The sequence below is a fragment of the Henckelia pumila genome, chromosome 4 (assembly GCF_033568475.1).
Source record: "Henckelia pumila isolate YLH828 chromosome 4, ASM3356847v2, whole genome shotgun sequence".
NCBI classification, from domain to species: domain Eukaryota; kingdom Viridiplantae; phylum Streptophyta; class Magnoliopsida; order Lamiales; family Gesneriaceae; genus Henckelia; species Henckelia pumila.
In genome coordinates this window covers 155,059,153-155,081,636 of record NC_133123.1, presented here as the reverse complement: position 1 = coordinate 155,081,636, position 22,484 = coordinate 155,059,153, and the positions used below count along the sequence as shown (strand labels likewise).

General features: G+C 33.6%; 1 protein-coding gene across 1 annotated transcript; it reads left to right on the top strand.

Annotated features, from left to right (window-relative positions):
* Positions 1 to 16,353: 16,353 nt before the first annotated feature.
* LOC140865821 (uncharacterized) lies at positions 16,354 to 20,964 on the top strand. The gene is made up of 5 exons (XM_073270608.1): positions 16,354 to 16,921; positions 17,965 to 18,065; positions 18,811 to 18,908; positions 20,462 to 20,673; positions 20,785 to 20,964. The coding sequence occupies exons 1-5, from the start codon at positions 16,462 to 16,464 to the stop codon at positions 20,826 to 20,828; spliced, it is 915 nt and encodes a 304-aa protein (XP_073126709.1). The 5' UTR covers positions 16,354 to 16,461; the 3' UTR covers positions 20,829 to 20,964.
* Positions 20,965 to 22,484: the final 1,520 nt, after the last annotated feature.

Here is a 22,484-nt window from a genome sequence, read left to right as displayed (position 1 = left end):
CTCTCTTCTGCCTCGAAGTTATTTTTGCAGAAAATGAATGGTGATTTGTTTAAGAAATGCAAATACCTCATTTTTCCAATCAATAGCAGAGTGCATTTGTTTCTGCTAGTGTTTCACGCAAAAAAAGGGATATTCAAAATGTGAAATTCACTTCCCGATTCGTTCAGCCAAGGGGCATGTAGAACTTTGGTGAGTCTGCGTTGTGTCATGTTATGTGAATTGTATAAATGTATTTTGATAATATTTATCTTTGAAGGCACGTTTTTTGGTTGGTTTGGTTTGTCATCATTCAAATTTCAACATACCCGACTCTGATGTGTTGATGGAGCGTATGCATCATCAAGGCGAAACACTTGACTGTGGTGTTTATGCATGTATGTGGGTAGAGTGTCTAGCCCGTGACTCAGATGAAATGTGAACATATCAAAAGACTGTGAAGATGGACACCTACCGTGCAAGAGTAGCTGCAAGTATTTTATGTCACGAAAGGGGAATGCTGAAAAATAACTTTGATTAACATGTATAATCTTTCTATGCTTTTATGGTTTATGGAGATACAATACGTAAGTATGTTTAAATTATTTTGTAAAACTCTATTTGGGATGAAACAATTTGGATTAAACTCATATTTTGTCAAATTCAATTTAGGATAAAAGTATCATAGATTTAGAAAAATTAAAAAGGAATGGTAAATAACTCAGAATCATGTACTTCAATACCACTAATCATATAGAATATGGTTAGTAAGTTCTGGCACAACTAGTACTCGGTAATAGGATACATTAGATTTAATCGAGCACAATTTGTCCCAAATTTGAAGACTATCATTGTCATCGAGATCAGTCTCTCTTAGTGAAATTTATATCGGGTCTAAATGTTAGATATTTGGAACAACCCAAGACATATTCAGAATAATTTGTTCGATTTAAGGCACAAGATGACATGTCATTGGAACAACTAGTACGCATGGATGTGATAAATATTATTAAATCGAGAACAATGTGTTCCAATTGACCATGAACCAATGAGAGCACCATTTGGGGATGTCCATTGACACCCAATGTATATAGTAAGGGTATATTGTCCAAAATCCAAACTCATAGCTTGTTTAATATGATGTTTTCTCGTCTTTAAGGACTAACATTTGCTATAATTTCACACATCTTTAAGAACAAGTCAGTGAGGGATCGAGCACAACTAGTACGCATAGATGGGATAAATATTATTAAATCGAGAACAATGTGTTCCAATTGTAGGACAAACATTGTGGGCCATGTGGATCACACACTCCTAGTGAAATTGTCTTTGGAGCAAAATTTCATGTATTAGGAACAATCTAAGCCTTATAAAGAATAATCTTTTCGATTTGAGGAACAATAAGGCATGCCCATTTTAACATGTACCAAAATCATGTACTACACTGCATGACACAAGTGGAGAGGAGTTTTCAATCCTTAGAGATTGATAGGAACCAATTTTTTCCAAGTGTTTGTCTAGTAATGTATTGTGCTCTACATTGTCTAAGGTGTAGGAGAAATACATTGACCATGAACCAATGAGAACACCATTTGGGGATGTCCATTGACACCCAATGTATATAGTAAGAGTATATTGTCCAAAATCATAACTCATAACTTGTTTAATATGATGTTTTCTCGTCTTTAAGGACTAACATTTGCTATAATTTCACACATCTTTAAGAACAAGTCAGTGAGGATCAAGCACAACTAGTACGCATGGATGGGATAAATATTATTAAATCAAGAACAATGTGTTCCAATTGTAGGACAAATATTGTGGGCCATGTGGATCACACACTCCTAGTGAAAGTGTCTTTGGAGCAAAATTTCATGTATTAGGAACAATCTTAGCCTTATAAAGAATAATCTTTTCGATTTGAGGAACAATAAGGCATGCCCATGTTAACATGCACCAAAATCATATACTACACTGCATGACACAAGTGGAGAAGAGTTTTCAATCCTTAGAGATTGATAGGAACCAATTTTTTCCAAGTGTTTGTCTAGTAATGTATTGTGCTCTACATTGTCTAAGGTGTAGGAGAAAGACATTGACCATGAGCCAATGAGAACACCATTTGGGGATGACCATTGACACCCAATGTATATAGTAAGAGTATATTGTCCAAAATCCTAACTCATAACTTGTTTAATATGATGTATTCTCGTTTTTAAGGACTAACATTTGCTATAATTTCACACATCTTTAAGAACAAGTCAGTGAGGGATCGAGCACAACTAGTACTCATGGATGGAATAAATATTATTAAATCGAGAACAATGTGTTCCAATTGTAGGACAAACATTGTGGGCCATGTGGATCACACACTCCTAGTGAAAATGTCTTTGGAGCAAAATTTCATGTATTAGGAACAATCTTAGCCTTATAAAGAATAATCTTTTCGATTTGAGGAACAATAAGGCATGTCCACGTTAACATGCACCAAAATCATATACTACGCTGCATGACACAAGTGGAGAGGAGTTTTCAATCCTTAGAGATTGATAGGAACCAATTTTTTCCAAGTGTTTGTCTAGTAATATATTGTGCTCTACATTGTCTAAGGTGTAGGAGAAATACATTAACCATGAACCAATGAGAACACCATTTGGGGATGTCCATTGACACCCAACGTATATAGTAAGAGTATATTGTCCAAAATCATAACTCATAACTTGTTTAATATGATATTTTCTCGTCTTTAAGGACTAACATTTGCTATAATTTCACACATATTTAAGAACAAGTCAGTGAGGATCGAGCACAACTAGTACGCATGGATGGGATAAATATTATTAAATAGAGAACAATGTGTTCCAATTGTAGGACAAACATTGTGGGCCATGTGTATCTTACACTCCTAGTGAAAGTTTCTTTGGAGCAAAATTTCATGTATTAGGAACAATCTTAGCCTTATGAAGAATAATCGTTTCGATTTGACGAACAATAAGGCATGCCCATGTTAACATGCACCAAAATCATATACTATACTGCATGACACAAGTGGAGAGGAGTTTTCAATCCTTAGAGATTGATAGGAACCAATTTTTTCCAAGTGTTTGTCTAGTAATGTATTGTGCTCTACATTGTCTAAGGTGTAGGAGAAATACATTGACCATGAACCAATGAGAACACCATTTGGGGATGTCCATTGACACCCAATGTATATAGTAAGAGTATATTGTCCAAAATCATAACTCATAACTTGTTTAATATGATGTTTTCTCGTCTTTAAAGACTAACTTTTGCTATAATTTCACACATCTTTAAGAACAAGTCAGTGAGGATCGAGCACAACTAGTACGCATGGATGGGATAAATATTATTAAATCGAAAACAATGTGTTCCAATTGTAGGACAAACATTGTGGGCCATGTGGATCACACACTCCTAGTGAAAGTGTCTTTGGAGCAAAATTTCATGTATTAGGAACAATTCTTAGCCTTATAAAGAATAATCTTTTCGATTTTAGGAACAATAAGGCATGCTCATGTTAACATGCACCAAAATCATACACTACACTGCATGACACAAGTGGAGAGGAGTTTTCAATCCTTAGAGATTGATAGGAACCAATTTTTTCCAAGTGTTTGTCTAGTAATGTATTGTGCTCTACATTGTCTAAGGTGTTGGAGAAATACATTGACCATGAACCAATGAGAACACCATTTGGGGATGTCCATTGACACCCAATGTATATAGTAAGAGTATATTGCCCAAAATCCTAACTCATAACTTGTTTAATATGATGTTTTCTCGTTTTTAAGGACTAACATTTGCTATAATTTTACACATCTTTAAGAACAAGTCAGTGAGGGATCGAGCACAACTAGTACGCATGGATGAGATAAATATTATTAAATCGAGAACAATGTGTTCCAATTGTAGGACAAACATTGTGGGTCATGTGGATCATACACTCCTAGTGAAAGTGTCTTTGGAGCAAAATTTCATGTATTAGGAACAATCTTAGCCTTATTAAGAATAATATTTTCGATTTGAAAAACAATAAGGCATGCCCATGTTAACATGCACCAAAATCATATACTACACATCATGACACAAGTGGAGAGGAGTTTTCAATCCTTAGAGATTGATAGTAACCAATTTTTTCCAAGTGTTTGTCTAGCAATGTATTGTGCTCTACATTATCTAAGGTGTAGGAGAAATACATTGACCATGAACCAATTAGAACACCATTTGGGGATGTCCATTGACACCCAATGTATATAGTAAGAGTATATTGTCTAAAATCATAACTCATAACTTGTTTAATATGATGTTTTCTCGTCTTTAAGGACTAACATTTGCTATAATTTCACACATCTTTAAGAACAAGTCAGTGAGGATCGAGCACAACTAGTACGCATGGATGGGATAAATATTATTAAATCGAAAACAATGTGTTTCAATTGTAGGACAAACATTGTGGGCCATGTGGATCTCACACACCTAGTGAAAGTGTCTTTGGAGCAAAATTTCATGTATTAGGAACAATCTTAGCCTTATAAAGAATAATTTTTTCGATTTGAGGAACAATAAGGCATGCCAATGTTAACATGCACCAAAATCATATACTACACTGCATGACACAAGTGGAGAGGAGTTTTCAATCCTTAGAGAATGATAGGAACCAATTTTTTCCAAGTGTTTGTCTAGTAATATATTGTGCTCTACATTGTCTAAGGTGTAGGAGAAATACATTGACTATGAACCAATGAGAACACCATTTGGGGATGTCCATTGACACCCAATGTATATATAGTAAGAGTATATTGTCCAAAATCATAACTCATAACTTGTTTAATATGATGTTTTCTCGTCTTTAAGGACTAACATTTGCTATAATTTCACACATCTTTAAGAACAAGTCAGTGAGGATCGAGCACAACTAGTACGCATGGATGGGATAAATATTATTAAATCGAGAACAATGTGTTCCAATTGTAGAACAAACATTGTGGGCCATGTGGATCACACACTCCTAGTGAAAGTGTCTTTGGAGCAAAATTTTATGTATTAGGAACAATCTTAGCCTTATAAAAAATAATTTTTTCGATTTGAAAAACAATAAGGCATGCCCATGTTAACATGCACCAAAATCATATACTACACTGCATGACACAAGTGGAGAGGAGTTTTCAATCCTTAGAGATTGATAGGAACCAATTTTTTCCAAGTATTTGTTTAGTAATGTATTGTGCTCTACATTGTCTAAGGTGTAGAAGAAAGACATTGACCATGAACCAATGAGAACACCATTTGGGGATGTCCATTGACACCCAATGTATATAGTAAGAGTATATTGTCCAAAATCCTAACTCATAAATTGTTTAATATGTTGTTTTCTCTTTTTAAAGACTAACATTTGCTATAATTTCACACATCTTTAATAACAAGTCAGTGAGGGATCGAGCACAACTAGTACGCATGGATGGGATAAATATTATTAAATCGAGAACAATGTGTTCCAATTGTAGGATAAACATTGTAGGTCATGTGGATCACACACTCTTAGTAAAAGTGTCTTTGGATCAAAATTTCATGTATTAGGAACAATCTCAGCCTTATAAAGAATAATCTTTTTGATTTGAGGAACAATAAGGCATGCCCATGTTAACATGCACCAAAATCATATACTACACTGCATGACACAAGTGGAGAGGAGTTTTCAATCCTTAGATATTGATAGGAACCAATTTTTTCCATGTGTTTGTCTAGTAATGTATTGTGCTGTACATTGTCTAAGGTGTAGGAGAAATACATTGACCATGAACCAATAAAAACACTATTTGGGGATGTCCATTGACACCCAATGTATATAGTAAGAGTATATTGTCCAAAATCATAACTCATAACTTGTTTAATATGATGTTTTCTCGTCTTTAAGAACTAACATTTGCTATAATTTCACACATCTTTAAGAACAAGTCAGTGAGGGATTGAGCACAACTAGTACGCATGGATGGGATAAATATTATTAAATTGAGAACAATGTGTTACAATTGTAGGACAAACATTGTGGGCCATGTGGATCTCACAATTCTAGTGAAAGTGTCTTTGGATCAAAATTTCATGTATTAGAAACAATCTTATCCTTATAAAGAATAATCTTTTCGATTTGAGGAACAATAAAGCATGCCCATGTTAACATGCACCAAAATCATATACTACACTGTATGACACAAGTGGAGAGGAGTTTTCAATCATTAGAGATTGATAGGAACCAATTTTTTTCAAGTGTTTGTCTAGTAATGTATTGTGCTCTACATTGTCTAAGGTGTAGGAGAAATACATTGACCATGAACCAATGAGAACACCATTTGGGGATGTCCATTGACACCCAATGTATATGGTAAGAGTATATTGTCCAAAATCATAACTCATAACTTGTTTAATATGATGTTTTCTCGTCTTTAAGGACTAACAATTGTTATAATTTCACACATCTTTAAGAACAAGTCAGTGAGGATCGAGCGCAACTAGTACACATGGATAGGATAAATATTATTAAATCGAGAACAATGTGTTCCAATTGTAGGACAAACATTGTGGGCCATGTGGATCACACACTCCTAGTGAAAGTGTCTTTGGAGCAAAATTTCATGTATTAGGAACAATCTTAGCCTTATAAAGAATAATATTTTCGATTTGAGGAACAATAAGGCATGCCCATGTTAACATGCACCAAAATCATATACTACACTGCATAACACAAGTGGAGAGGAGTTTTCAATCTTTAGAGATTGATAGGAACCAATTTTTTCCAAGTTTTTGTCTAGTAATGTATTGTGCTCTACATTGTCTAAGGTGTAGGAGAAAGACATTGCCCATGAACCAATGAGAACACCATTTGGGGATGTCCATTGACACCCAATGTATATAGTAAGAGTATATTGTCCAAAATCCTAACTCATAACTTGTTTAATATGATGTTTTCTCATTTTTAAGGACTAACATTTGCTATAATTTCACACATCTTTAAGAACAAGTCAGTGAGGGATCGAGCACAACTAGTACGCATGGATGGGATAAATATTATTAAATCGAGAACAATGTGTTCCAATTGTAGGACACACATTGTGGGTCATGTGGATCACACACTCCTAGTGAAAGTGTCTTTGGAGCAAAATTTCATGTATTAGGAACAATCTTAGCCTTATAAAGAATAATCTTTTTGATTTGAGGAACAATAAGGCATGCCCATGATAACATGCACCAAAATCATATACTACACTGCATGACACAAGTGGAGAGGAGTTTTCAATCCTTAGAGATTGATAGGAACCAATTTTTTCCAAGTGTTTTTCTAGTAATATATTGTGCTCTACATTGTCTAAGGTGTAGGAGAAATACATTGACCATGAACCAATGAGAACACCATTTGGGGATGTCCATTGACACCCAATGTATATAGTAAGAGTATATTGTACAAAATCATAACTCATAACTTGTTTAATATGATTTTTTCTCGTCTTTAAGGACTAACATTTGCTATAATTTCACACATCTTTAAGAACAAGTCAGTGAGGATCGAGCACAACTAGTACGCATGGATGGGATAAATATTATTAAATCGAGAACAATGTGTTCCAATTGTAGGACAAACATTGTGGGCCATGTGAATTTCACACTCCTAGTGAAAGTGTATTTGGAGCAAAATTTCATGTATTATGAACAATCTTAGCCTTATAAAGAATAATCTTTTCGATTTGAGGAACAATAAGGCATGCCCATGTTAACATGCACCAAAATCATATACTACACTGCATGACACAAGTGGAGAGGAGTTTTCAATCCTTAGAGATTGATAGGAACCAATTTTTTCCAAGTGTTTGTCTAGTAATGTATTGTGCTCTTCATTGTATAAGGTGTAGGAGAAATACATTGACCATGAACCAATGAGAACACCATTTGGAGATGTCCATTGACACCCAATGTATATAGTAAGAGTATATTGTCCAAAATCCTAACTCATAACTTGTTTAACATGATGTTTTCTCGTCTTTAAGGACTAACATTTGCTATAATTTCACACATCTTTAAGAACAAGTAAGTGAGGGATCGAGCACAACTAGTACGCATGGATGGGATAAATATTATTAAATCGAGAACAATGTGTTCCAATTGTAGGACAAACATTGTGGGCCATGTGGATCGCACACTCCTAGTGAAAGTGTCTTTGGAGCAAAATTTCATGTATTAGGAACAATCTTAGCCTTATAAAGAATAATCTTTTCGATTTGAGGAACAATAAGGCATGCCCATGTTAACATGCACCAAAATCATATACTACACTGCATGACACAAGTGGAGAGGAGTTTTCAATCCTTAGAGATTGATAGAAACCAATTTTTTCCAAGTGTTTGTCTAGTAATGTATTGTGCTCTACATTGTCTAAGGTGTAGGAGAAATACATTGACCATGAACCAATGAGAGCACCATTTGGGGATGTCCATTGACACCCAATGTATATAGTAAGAGTATATTGTCCAAAATCCTAACTCATAACTTGTTTAATATGATGTTTTCTCGTCTTTAAGGACTAACATTTGCTATAATTTCACACATCTTTAAGAACAAGTTAGTGAGGGATCGAGCACAACTAGTACGCATGGATGGGATAAATATTATTCAATTGAGAACAATGTGTTCCAATTGTAGGACAAACATTGTGGGCCATGTGGATCACACACTCCTAGTGAAAGTGTCTTTGGAGCAAAATTTCATGTATTAGGAACAATCTTAGCCTTATAATGAATAATCTTTTCGATTTGAGGAACAATAAGGCATGCCCATGTTAACATGCATCAAAATCATATACTACACTGCATGACACAAGTGCACCAAGATGACTAAGGTGTATCGGCTCAAAATGTTACATATATGGAACAATCCTTAAATTATGCGGAATGATCTGTTTGATTTATGGAACAAGATGACGTGTCACATGTATTTAAATTACTCTTTTGACCCTCACAATAAAAAAAAAAAAAAAAAAAGACTTTGACTCCCACCTACCCCTCATTATTAAGCTCTGTCGGTACACTTTATCCATACACTTCTTTTTTCTCGTTTGGTTAGGGTTTTGCTTTTCAAAATAAAATTTCATTCTTCAAAATCGAGCACAATGGAAATGAAGATTGCACCACAATGTTTATGTGGTTTCGAAGAAATGATTTTACGAAGAGCGAGACCACGTTCGACCCGCCCGGGGGAGCTGTATTATATTTGCCCTCGTGAGCTGCAACATAAAAATCATTTTTTTTGTACGATGATTATCACGGTGAATCTCTTCAAAAATCATCAAATTTCAAACCAGACCCAAGTAAGCAAGGTAGAGAGAGCTGCGCATATTCAATAAATCAACAATCTGCATCATAGTCCATCCATGATTCAACAGAACAGTTCAATTACAAGAAGAAGAAGCATTCGTCCTCTGATGTTCTAGACAACCAGTTTACTAGAACAGTCGGGCCCGACCATATCGTAGAAATATGTTGTTGTTTTGGTTGCACGTGTTTTGTTCTTGTGCTAATTTTACTTCTAGCTCTGTTTATTGTAATAATCAGACAATAAGTTCTAAATTTATTCAGTTTTATTCCAAATTAAATACAAGTTGTACGAACTACATAGCAATTAGTACATTCCATTTGAAAATTTTAAAAGAACGACTAATTTGATTAGTTCGTAACTGGGGAAACATATTTCACTGAAACATCCATGAAAAGAGCATTTCTCAAATTCGAACATTACATAGTAGTCAAATGTGTGGCATAATTGTTTACCACAAAAGCAGTTGGTTTCGGAAGAACATAAGACAAAACAAAATGCCTAGAGTACACTACAACCACATATCAAGTTCAAATATCACAACTGTTGATTCCACAAATGCCTCAAACCAAGTTCAATCCAGCAATGCTTCCGCTCGAACGTGTATGTCGTCTCGAGGGCAATTCCATGCTCGAACCCTCTTCCAATAATCGCTTTCTCCTGCATATGTGTAGCGCAAAGTAGATTAATTTTTTAATAAAGTCTGTTACAAAATTTTACTAATAACAAAAAAATGGAAACACAAATTTTTTAAGCAATTACAGCTACTATATAGGTTCTTTGCAACTGCATCTGTTGTGTCCTCTCGTATGACAACGACCACATGTTGACACACGTGTATTAACTTGCGATGGTATCCTCTTCGTCTTCCTACGACCGGGCTGACTATGCACACAAGGAGCTTGGATTATTTCGGATTCATCAACACATGCCTCACTCATGTCAAAGGTTGGGATTGGGTTAATAATTCCTTTGTAAGCCGCACGATACATCTCGATTTTGAAATACCTGTCACAAAAATCATATAATGACAGCGATTTCGACTCAATGGCAGAGCAGGCGTGCTTGCATGGAAGCTTATTGATATGCCAAGCTCTACATGAACAAGTTTTATTCGCTAAATCCACGGAAAATGATTTTTCACCATCAACAACCTCAAACTTCCAATTACACGAACGATGCACTCTTAATGTTCTTGATTCGATATATACGCTTGCAACAGACTTTTCTTTTCTTGGACTTAATTCCTTATTCATGGATAAAGTTGATTCACGCCGTCGGTGCATCATGCTCATTATCTGCACGCGTATGTGATCGACCATACCAACAATAGGTAGATGACGAGCAGGCCTAACCCAACTATTCCAACACTCGGCAATATTATTATTTATAACACCCCATCTGTTACCAACAAACAACGCATTCGCCCAAATCTGTGGATCAGAATTTAGAATAAACCCTCTAGAAGTGGCATTGACTCGAATATACTGTTTATATGTTGTTCATATTCTTGGAAGGACGGAGCATACGCAGCTTTCTTGAATACTGAAGACCAATGTTTTTTGTTATGTCTGGGATAACTTCTCAACACCTAAAATGAAGAAAAACAATTTACATTCAGCTTAAAATAATAAAATAGTATGAAAATTTTACAGTACAATTGGTCAAGGATACGTGATTTAGAATTTACCTGTTTTACAAAATTATCCACTAAATGTCTCAAACAATAAGCATGGCCACTCTCAAAAAATAGTTGATTCACTGCCTTGATAATACTAGGATGTCTGTCTGAAAAAAATGTGAACTCGTCGAATGAAATGCATTGATGGGAAAGGAGCACACTTCTCAAATGATAACAAAACCAATCCCAGTTCACATCATTCTCAGCATCTACTACGGCATAGGCAATTGTGAAAAGATCATCGTTTGCATCTTTTGACACAGCAACTAAGATACATCCTTTATACTTATTCTTTATATGAGTACCATCCAAAAAAATCAATGGCCTACAACCACTAACAAAACCAACAGCACATGCATGAAAACAAATGAACAACCTTCTGAATTTTTTGGTCAAAAGATCAATCTCACACTCAACAATACTACCGGGATTAGTCTTTTTAACAGCACTACAGTACCATCGTAATCTATCATAGCATCCTTCATCTGTGCCATGAATATCATGCATCGCCAACTCTTTATCCTTCCAAACTTTGCGGCAACCCAAAAATGAAATATTGCAATGACCACTTCCAGATTCCATTTTCAAGCTACAAAAACCAGACACACAATAAAAAATTCAATAACAATTACAGTAGGATTTAAAACTAAAACCATTATATTAGGAATTAAAACATTACAATAAAGAACAATGAGAAATACCAGCTAATCTATCACAAAATTCCATAAAATGATCTGCATTTCCAGTAACAGACATATAAAATTGATATTGTAAGAAAATTTGTAAAATTATCGCAATGCCCCAAATTAAACGCAACCTCTAAAATCATGACAAAATCTCGAACAATCCCATAAATCATGGATTTCAGAGATATTTCTGCACATTTTTTGTCCAAACTCACAAAAACATCCATCAAGCTACAACCTCTAAAGATTTAGATGACAAATTTTTTCTTTTATTTAAGCAACCCAAAAACGTAACATTGTTTTAATCACTTTCATATTCCATTTTCAAACTACATAAACACAGGCTCAAAAATCAAAACATGATACACTCATTCATAACACATTATACACAGACAAATACTACACGATAACAACTTCAAGAACAATTACAGTACGTTTTAAAACTAAAACCATTATATTAGGAATTAAAACATTATAATCGAGAACAATAACAAATACCAGCTAATCTATCACAAAATTCCACAAAATGAACAGGATTCCCAGTAACAGACGTGTAAAATAGATATTGTAAGCAAATCTTTAAAATTATCGCAATGCCACAAATTAAACGCAACCTCTAAAATCATAACAAAATCTCAAACAATTTCATCGATTCAGCATTTTAAACACGCACACAATACATCAATTTGGGACAATCTAATGTTTACCCACGGTTTATAATATTTCAAATCGAAATTAAAACCTTCAAATCTAGGAAAAACTGACTACGAGCACTGAGGACAAGGATTGACGGTTTTCTTCAGTCAACGCAGATCTACAAGAAACCCAAGGCGATGGAAGGAAAGTACAAATGGTTCATTAATCCGATCTACAAAGAAAAAGGAGGGAAATTATCGATCGTTCTTACTCTGATCGTTCTTTTTTACCTTTATGTTTCTTTCTTTTTTCTTTTATTTTCAAATAAGAGTAGAGGGTATTGTGGGGTTATCAAAGAAATTGGGGGTAGTTTGGTCAATTGGTCACAAATAAGAAGCTCAAACATATTGCAGGCATTTGCCAGGGAGCTAGAACACATAAACTCTTACACAGGGACTGAGAAATCATTTGAGATTGCTCATGGGGATTTATCGAGACTTTCCCCAATAAATAAAAACACGAAACAATGTCAATTATTGAGATTTAAAATGAAAATATCATCAATGTTACAGTCGTATAAATCACATGGGATTTCAAAGTCCTCAGTTATATTTTGAATAAAAGAACACATGTTCAAGCAATATGAATAAACAAATAAAAACTTAATCATAAAAAGTTAAAAATTTAAAGCTCGAACGTGAACAATATATATCAAATGCTAATCTAAAAATGTTTAGTTGAAATATAACGGCTTGCTTCGATTTTGACTTTGTGGTATGGCAATATCAACTCTAAAACTAAAAATATTTTTATGCAAAAATTCATAAAAATTTCATATAAAATCAATTTTTTTTAAAAAAAAAAAAAAACCCCGTGGGTCAAGTCTAACCATCTCAATACACAATCCAGACGAGCTGACTCATTTTTAGGCTGTGTTTTGTGGAAACTTTATTTCAAAATTTGTTTAATAAAAGTTAGAAATGTTTTCTAGAAACTCTTCCAAAAACTATCTTACTCGTCTTCAAATGGATTACTAAAATTATGACTCAACCTACTAAGTAGTAACTCTATAAGGGGATCAATTTGAAACCGAATATTCGAAAGTCAGTACCGTAAAAATTAAATAATGTGATTGCAGTTACTTGAATCAACTCTAAACCAATTTAACATTAACACGCCATTATGGTCTTGCCCTACTATTTGTGCTTGAATTTTGGACAAGGTGATGATCTTGGTGTTTTTTTTAAAAAAAAAAAAAACCTAAATATTACCTTGAACTGTTTCCTAGTACTGTCACACTCTGTGCCTGATGAGCTTCAAAAGATGATAAACCTGATGCCAGCGTCGGAGGTATCAATTGGATGTATTGGGCAAAGTTAAGTGTGCAAAAAAAAAACTTGGTGGGTTGGGCTACCGAAATCCGGAAGAATATAACTCTGTCATGCTTGCGAAGCAAAGCTCTAAGTTCATTTCATCCCCTGGTGCTCTTTCATCACAACTCCTCAAAGCTAAATATTTTCTGGAAATAGATTTCTTGAATGCAAGCTTAGGATCTAATGTTTATGGTATCATGATGAATTTTCATCTATTTATTTCTTTTATACCAATATATACATTATTTCTCCAAACTTCCTTCCACTTCTCACGACTTAGGCCATGCAACAATTTCATACTTTTTTACGAGTTATTTGCACCAAACACTCCCGTGAAATATTGAAAATGCACACTTCTCCCCTGTGAAATTTTAATAGGCATCTTTAACCTTAAACTTTTAAAAATTAGCATACTCGCCCCTTCAAATAAGTAATTATTGCGCATGCGCCCCTTATGCGACTGGGCAAAGATTTTGATATTTTTTTGCACCAAATACCCTATGAAATATTAAAAATGCATATTTGACCCCTGTGAAAATAATTTTTAAATCTATTCAACTCATAATACACAATTGTTATTAAAATCTAATTATAAAATATTTAGCAAAAACTTTTCGTTTTATTAATTATATTTTTAATTTTAAATTTATTATGATTATATAATTGTTTTTTAAAAAAATATTATTATTTTATCTTGTTATCATTATTTTATTAAACTTTCTTCTTGTTTCCAACTTCTCCATTAAAAATGCATTCATAAACGAGATTTAAATACCTAAAAGTACCAAAATATTAAATCAAAATGATAAGTTCATGCATATTACTTTTCAATTTAGGATTATAGATTTTTGAACCAAAATCTAAATTTTTTAAAATGCATTGCAGAATTTGCATTAAAAAATAATACACAATATTTATTAAGATCTAATTATAAAATATTTTTCAAATATTTTTAATTTTATTTATTTTTATTTTTTATTTTAAATTTATTATTTTAAATTAATTTATTTCTAAAAAATTATAACTTTATCTTGTTATCATTATTTTATCAAAACATTTCGTATTTTCAACTTCTCCATTAAACATGATTCATAAATAAGGATTTAAATATCTAAAAATACTAAAATATTGAACCAAATGATAAGTTCAAGAATGTTACTTTTTCGATTTAGAATTATATAAGCATGTTATTTTTTTATTATTTATTACAAATTGTGCAATGCATATTCTCGAAAATTTTAAATTTTGGTTCAATAATATATAGTCGTAAATCGAAAAAGTAATATTTTGAACTTATCAGTTTAGTTCAATATTTTGGTACTTGAAATTATTTAAATACTTGTTTATGAATGCATGCTTAATGAAAAAGTTGGAAATACGAATTGAGTTTAATAAAATAATGATAACAGGATAAAGTAATAATATTTTTTTTAAAATAATTAATTAATGATAATACATTTAAAATAAAAAATAAAAAATAATAAAACAAAAAATGTTTGCTAAATATTTATAATTTGATTTTATTAAAAATTGTGTATTATGAGTTGAATAGATTTAAAAATTATTTTCATAGGGGTTAAATATGCATTTTTAATATTTCAGATGAGTATTTGGTGCAAAAAAATATCAAAATCTTTGTCCAATCGCATGAGGGGCACGTGCGCAACAATCACTCATCTGAAGGGGCGAGTGTGCTAATTTTTTAAAAGGTCAGGGTTGAAGAAGCCTATTAAAATTTTACAGGGGAGAAGTGTGCATTTTCAATAATATTTCACAGGGGTGTTTGATGCAAATAATTCATTTTTTTACACTATATTTTTCTGATTTTTTTTTTGTAATTATAAGTTTCTATCTCTTGATACATTTACTTTTTAATTAACAATATATTTCTTATTCACTTAATTATATTTTATCATATATATATAATTATAAATATAGATACTTTAAAATGTTCAATTTTCGTCATTTTCATGTTTTACGAGTGCCAGGACGGTTAATGTGTGTTTGAAGTTACATATAATTAATCTCTCTATAAATTATATTATATATCACGTTTTTTTATCATATTATTTATCCATTTTCCAATTATTTATCTCACATCAATCAAATCATAAATTATTTATCTTATATCAATTAAATCATTGAATTTAAATTAATATATTATCCTTTATAAATAATATTATTCATATTTTTTTAATTATTAAAAAAATAAAATAATAATTTACTATTTTCATATAATATATAATCAATCAAATCAAACAAACTATAATATATGAATCAAATCAAATCTTATATTAACTATTATTTTTTATTTATTTTTTATTACAATATATTACTCTCTCCGTCTTAATTATATTGTTCATGTTTTTTTTTATTTGTCACAAATATATAGTCATATACCATATTTAGTAATATTGTTTTACACTTCTTTACTAATATATCTCTATTAACTACACTTTGAAAATTGTGCAATTATTTTTTAATATATTAAATAAAGATAAAATATGAAATTTATATAAAATTTGCTTTCTCAATCCATTTTTCTTTAATTTGTATAAAAATTCAAATAATAGGATATATATGGTACGGAGGGACTAGGGAGTATTACGTTGAGTCTGGGTTCCCCACTTTCATTCATTCTCCTATTTGGTCCACTCTTCAAACAATATATATACGCACATATTGATCGTAAAATCCAGCTGCTGGATTCCGTTTCTGCGAATTGTCCGCCATGGATTTTTGGCAGAGAGCTCGGAGCTTGGCGGAGGAGACCGCCAAGAGATCTCAGGAGCTGACGCAAGGCATTGGCTCCATGAATTTCTCCGACGTCGTCTCCGAGGCGTCCAAGAGATCCAAGGAGTTCGCCACCGAGGCGTCCAAGAGGTCCAAGGAGATGGCGACGGAGGCGTCCAAGCGGTCCAAGGAGATTGCGACGGAGGCGTCCAAGCGGTCCAAGGAGTTTGCAAACGAGGCGTCGAAGAAGTCCAAGGAATTCGCCGCTGAGGCTATGAAGCGCGCCGATCAGCTCACGGCTCAGATTCCCCCTGCCGCCACCGTGCTCACTAATCTCGTGGATTCGCCTCACAAGGGCAATGAGGCTGCTGATCTGGACAAGTTTGGGATCACGGATGATTTGAGGGATTTCATTAAAGGGATTACGATCGGTACTTTCCAGGATTTCCCGCTTGAAGGTGTTGTTCTTTCATTCACTGCCTGATCTATCTGCTTTTTTTATGTGCTGATAAATGCGTTTTTTTCATTTTGAAATGAATTCCTCGGGACTGGAAAAATCATCTATTGGCGTGTTTAATCAAAATATTAGATAAGGTTGTCGAATTTACCTTTCGATTGCTGCTGCTTTTTGGAGAATTGATCCTGTTTTAACAAATGTGGTTTTTGTCTCCGAGTAGGCACGGAAAGAACTCAGTGGATACTATTTGTAGTTCGATCACTGCTATATTTATGCTATTGTTAAGAGTCACACTAATGGTGGTGCACTATTAATGCATAGGTCCATCTTGAAAGTTAATCTGTATGGCGTTCTTCCTTTCCATGTCAGGTCCTAGGAAGTTTTGATTTATTGATGAGACAAAAGGCAAATGTCAAAATAGGATGCAATTTAAACATCAATATCAATATGTGACATCCAAACCAAACTACAGGTGAAAATTAATGCATAGACAGTCAATGAGGAACAAAGAGAACACCTGCTTCGGTGGACTTCATCTGATTTACATATGTATGTGATTGATGTCATCTCCAGAGGTCACATCACACAGTTAATGAATGACATAAAAGGATATCTGTAGCATAACTAGATCTTGGTTATGTTGTCTATAAGCATCAAACTATAGTCCTTAATGGCTGCACGCTGATGTATAGCAGTCTCGGGGAATGCATGCTGCTACTCAAATGTAGTGTCGAGTCAAATAGGTCAAATAACAGGAGAAATTCTGGAACTGACAATGAAAGAAAACAAGTAAAATAAGAGAAGGCACTTTAAATCTCAAGGATTAGCCAGAAGCACTCAGCAACTTTCACGAACTTATTTTGCATTTTCTCGCCGACGGGCTTTAACCATTTGGGTAAATTTAACTTTAAATCATGCAATTTTTTGAAGAAGGGTAGATCAATCAACTTGGACTATTGGTGTACCAAAATCGCCATCTCATTTCATAAGGGCTGATTGACTTTGAGGCAAAAGCTTATATATGTTACCATTTTGTATATGCAGATGATTCAGAGATGTCAGATATTCCTGCAATTTCAAATGTTCGACAGGATCTCAATGAATGGCAAGAGAAACATGCAAAACTTGTTCTCTCAACGGTGAAGGTTAGATTTTTCTTGCCTCTGGTTTGTTTTTGTGGCTAAAGAGGAGAGACCTAAAAAAAAATAATAATAATAAATAAAAAAAACTTTCGATTTGTAGATGTTCCACTCAGAAAATGAGCTGAGCTAGAGTTTTTATTTTATGTTTTGAAAGTTTATGGACTGGCTTGGGGATTTCATTGTTATTTTATCTATACGTGGATGAATATTGTACTAGTATACGATGATCGAACTTTAAATTATTTCATAATCAATGAAATTTATCCTCTTGCACTGTTGCCTTAAAATTAACGATTAACCTAAATTTCATCTCATGACAAAATTGTTTGGTTATTCTTTGAACTCAAGCTCGGAATATGCTCAACTACAAATTGGCTGAAGGGCTAAGATTCCTAACTTCAAGCACGACCTTAACCTGTACGGCTGTACAAAATATAAAAAATTGTGTGAATATGTTCTTAACATGGCATGGATGAGTACATTGAAGTTCCCGCTAAATTCAACAGCATTTTTGCTATCCGCGTGTTTATGAATTCATATGAATGTTGTGATGCTTTACCTATCATTGATTTTGGCACCGCAAAATATTATGTGTCATGTAAACAACCTTGAGAAGGAGAAAGGCAGAGCGTGCATGCAAATATTTCAGTCCTGATATGGTCGAATATGAATTAATCGAAAATGGCCTCAAGCAGTGCCCCAACATCAGTTTGGTTCAATTCTCACTTCATTTTTCCCCATCTTTCAGGAGATGTCAAAACTAAGGTATCAATTATGCCCAAAAGCGATGAAAGAGAGGAAGTTTTGGAGGATATATTTCATTCTTGTTAACAGTCACGTGGCACCGTAAGTTACTTCCCCATAGCAGTGGCCTTTATGAAAGAAATTTGTTTGCAGTATTATTAACTATCAAACTCATCATTTAAATATCCAATTTTATTTTTCATATATGTTTTAAGTTCTTTGGTATTCTTGTATCTACATATTTGATCTAAGAATTTGTGAGATTCTCAATAGGTAATAACTAATAAATGAGCGAGGAAGGATGCTAGGATCTTTTTATGTTGTCTCAAATCGTATGAATCGTTCTGTTTCTTGCTTAACAAAACTTTGCCAAATTGAATTCAAAATTATCTCAGAAAAATGATGTATTTATCATTTGTTGGTGGGGTTGATGCAGTGTTACAAGTATCACTGTCAGCCAGTTAAAAAACAAAGAATTTGCTTCCTCACCAAAAAAATAACATCTATGTGATATATAAAAAAAAAAGATTTGGAAAGTTTTATCACCCTTTTCTTTTCATTTGAGATTTTAAATGGCAAAGGTGATTGTACCGGAAACTGTGTGTTCGTGGCAAAACAGATGAGTGGTGCTCTTTTATTTTCTTCAAATGACTAATAAAATTAAGCTACAGAAGCAGTAAGCTCATTTTTTAGCTGTTCGAATTTTATATACATACATTTAATTCTGTTTTATAATACTTCCCTGGCAGCCTTCATGGTAAGTACTGAGTAATTTGAAGGAAATGATATAGCTTGAGCTGTTAGGCAATGGCTTGTGCCTAGGGAATCAACCCATTACCCTCTGGAAATTTAGTCATCAACTTTCATTTCTGAATCTCTTCATTTGAATGATAAGCAACCTCAGTTTTCTTTGTTCATTAGTTTCTAGTTTGACTTATCTGGCCTAGCATGTTTCTCAACTGGGACGATCATCACTTTGTAAGTGGAGGCTCTCTCTATATTCAATTCATTGGTTGTTTTCTGGGGAAATCTCACCTGAGATTATGAGATTGGTATTTGGTTTGTTTTTCCTTTATATTTCATTACCTGTATCATCGTGTATCCCTTAAAAGTTCTTTATTTCGTGCTTATCGGAAATTTTGAAAAACAGTTGGACATCGTCAAGTTTTATCTTTGAGATGGATATATTACTACTTTTGCCAACTTTCGGCAGCATTTTCATTTCTGAAATCATTACCTTTTATATTCCTCGTCGTGGTGGTTGCCGGTTGGGACCTTCTGGCTTGAATTACTTGTAAATTTTTTTATCTAGTTCATTTAATATTATCTGCATGTAGATACTATAGTTGAATTACGAAATTCACTGAGTCATTGATTGAACAGGCTTCGTATTGAACCCTTCTGGTCTATCAAAGCCTATTGTATATTCTTTTATTCGTAGCATTGGTTTCTTTCCTAAGATTTTTCAGCGTGTGGCATGGTCATGATGCGGAGCCATATCAATGTGTTAACTCTTGCTACAGAGAACAGAGAACTCCTTTAGCTTTCTCTCTGCATCTGTGATCTGGTGTTTTTGTTTGCATATGTATGTATGTATGACGCATCTTGAATCAGTTGGCTCTACCTTGAACTTGTCTACCTTAAATCTGCTATAGGTATGAAAAAAGATACCTTGATGAGTTAAAGCTGAAATCTGAGGAAAAGGCAAAAGATACTGAAGTGAAGGAGGTTTCATCCAACGCAACATCATCTAAAAAGGGAGAGGGGATTTCAAAACAAACTAGCAATAATTCTAAATCACCAACTTCTGAACAAGATTTAGATGTTTTTCTTCTCGGAGACCTCGAGGATAGCGATGATGGTCCAGGTATTTTTGTGTCCGAACATATCACAATCTATATTGATTTCTGCTTTTGCCTCCTAATTTGTACTATTCTTTACTCTCTGCTGAGCCATATCTTTTTAATTTTTTATTCAGATGATGCTGGCGACGACTTTGACGATGATTTCGACAAGATATAGTTTGGGAGTGAAGTGAAGCAGTTGCATGTATGTCTTTGTCAAATTTCTGCTGCACAACGTATAAATATGAAGTTACTAAGTTGGAATTCAAGCAATGGATTATATTTTTTAGCAATAAAATTTCAATTCATGCGAATTTTCGATCTATGGTTTAATTGAATGTTCCAGAAATGATTTTATTTTCGTGTAGGAGTTTAATTAGAGTTCTGTATTATTTAATTTATTTTTGTAAAAAATGTAAGTTTCTCCCGCCCTTTACCACTAGAATTTGTCCTCATATTTGCCGGGTCCATCCACGCTTACCAAATGCTGGCCGTGGGTACCAATAATAGCTCCGACTAGAATGGACGGCCAAGATTTATTTGTCATAGATGAGTCGAATATGGCCCAATAAATCTCAACCGTTGATGAACTCAAGTTTCCCCGCGTAGGGTCATCCAACCCGTACCCGTACCCGTACCCCAATTGAAGATCCGAATCGATACAAAATCTAGCTGGACCCCGCCCCAATGCCAACTTCCAGAATCCAGGCTACAATTTTAATTTTTTTTTGCATGTGGCTTAGGTTTTGCTCATAAAAAACGCAACATCAATATGAACTATGAAGTCAAATAATATTTTAATTTTTCTCCCTTTTCTTTTTGGTATTTTCTCTATCTTCAGCTTCACTCAACCCTTGTTTTTGTAGGAAAACCGTTCACGGTCACCAAAGTCTCATGTTTAGGACGAGATTTTGTATTTGAGATTATTAGGCTGTAAAAAGACCATTTCGCTGATGGTTTAATGCTGATCCAAAGTACACACATAATGATGGATATGCAAAAATGATGATGAAGAAGAAGAATTGTGTGTTTTTTAATGGTTATCATTTTTAAATCTTTTTTATCCAGAAATATCCCACAGTGCCCAAATCCTAATTTTGTGTGGGACAAGAAAATCCAAGATTATTTACTCCATACCAACAAAGGCAATGCAGTTTTCATATAATTCAAGAACTAAAGACCTAACCATATTGAGATTTGAGATCAATAATAGATGTGTTCAAGAAGCATGAGGAATTGTAAATATAAGAAAATAAGGGGGTGTAAAACTAAATAACATGCCAGTCAAAATGAGTAAGAAGTTATTATTTATTTTTATGGAGGTCCTTTTGTACAATGCCTAAGGCATGAAAATAGGCATAAATTCTTCTCTGCAGTGATGGGGCCAACACATCACATGCCACTTATTACTTTGGTCCATGTGAAGTTTTAAATTTTCACATTAAAACTTATTCATTATTCAAAGTATTAAACATTTAACCTTTAAATAAATGGTCGAAATAGAATTCCAATGGATTCGTTTGTATGGGTAAAATTAATAGTCCGACAGCACTGTATACGTGTAGTTCCCAAACAGGCGGGTCGAGCCATAACGTCTCTCCCTGTTTCGGAGGTAACCGTGCTTTTGTGTATGCGTTTCCTGTTTGTACAATTAGTTTTCATATTATTTGTATTTTATATGAAATTTTTAATCTTTTTTTATATTTGAAAATACATTGCCCTACTTATAGAATCATATGGTAATAAACATTTTACCAACTATATGATATTATTGTCCAATATGTCACTACGAAGGGTAAAATTTTCATAATTTCACCAACTATAGGATGATGTC

Bases quoted from the DNA above. Each gene is read 5' to 3' on its own strand.
- LOC140865821 (XM_073270608.1), top strand. From the start codon at position 16,462: ATGGATTTTTGGCAGAGAGCTCGGAGCTTGGCGGAGGAGACCGCCAAG. The intron at 16,922-17,964 runs GTGTTGTTCTTT...TTGTATATGCAG, and splicing joins CCAGGATTTCCCGCTTGAAG to ATGATTCAGAGATGTCAGAT. The intron at 18,909-20,461 runs GTAAGTTACTTC...AATCTGCTATAG, and splicing joins GTTAACAGTCACGTGGCACC to GTATGAAAAAAGATACCTTG.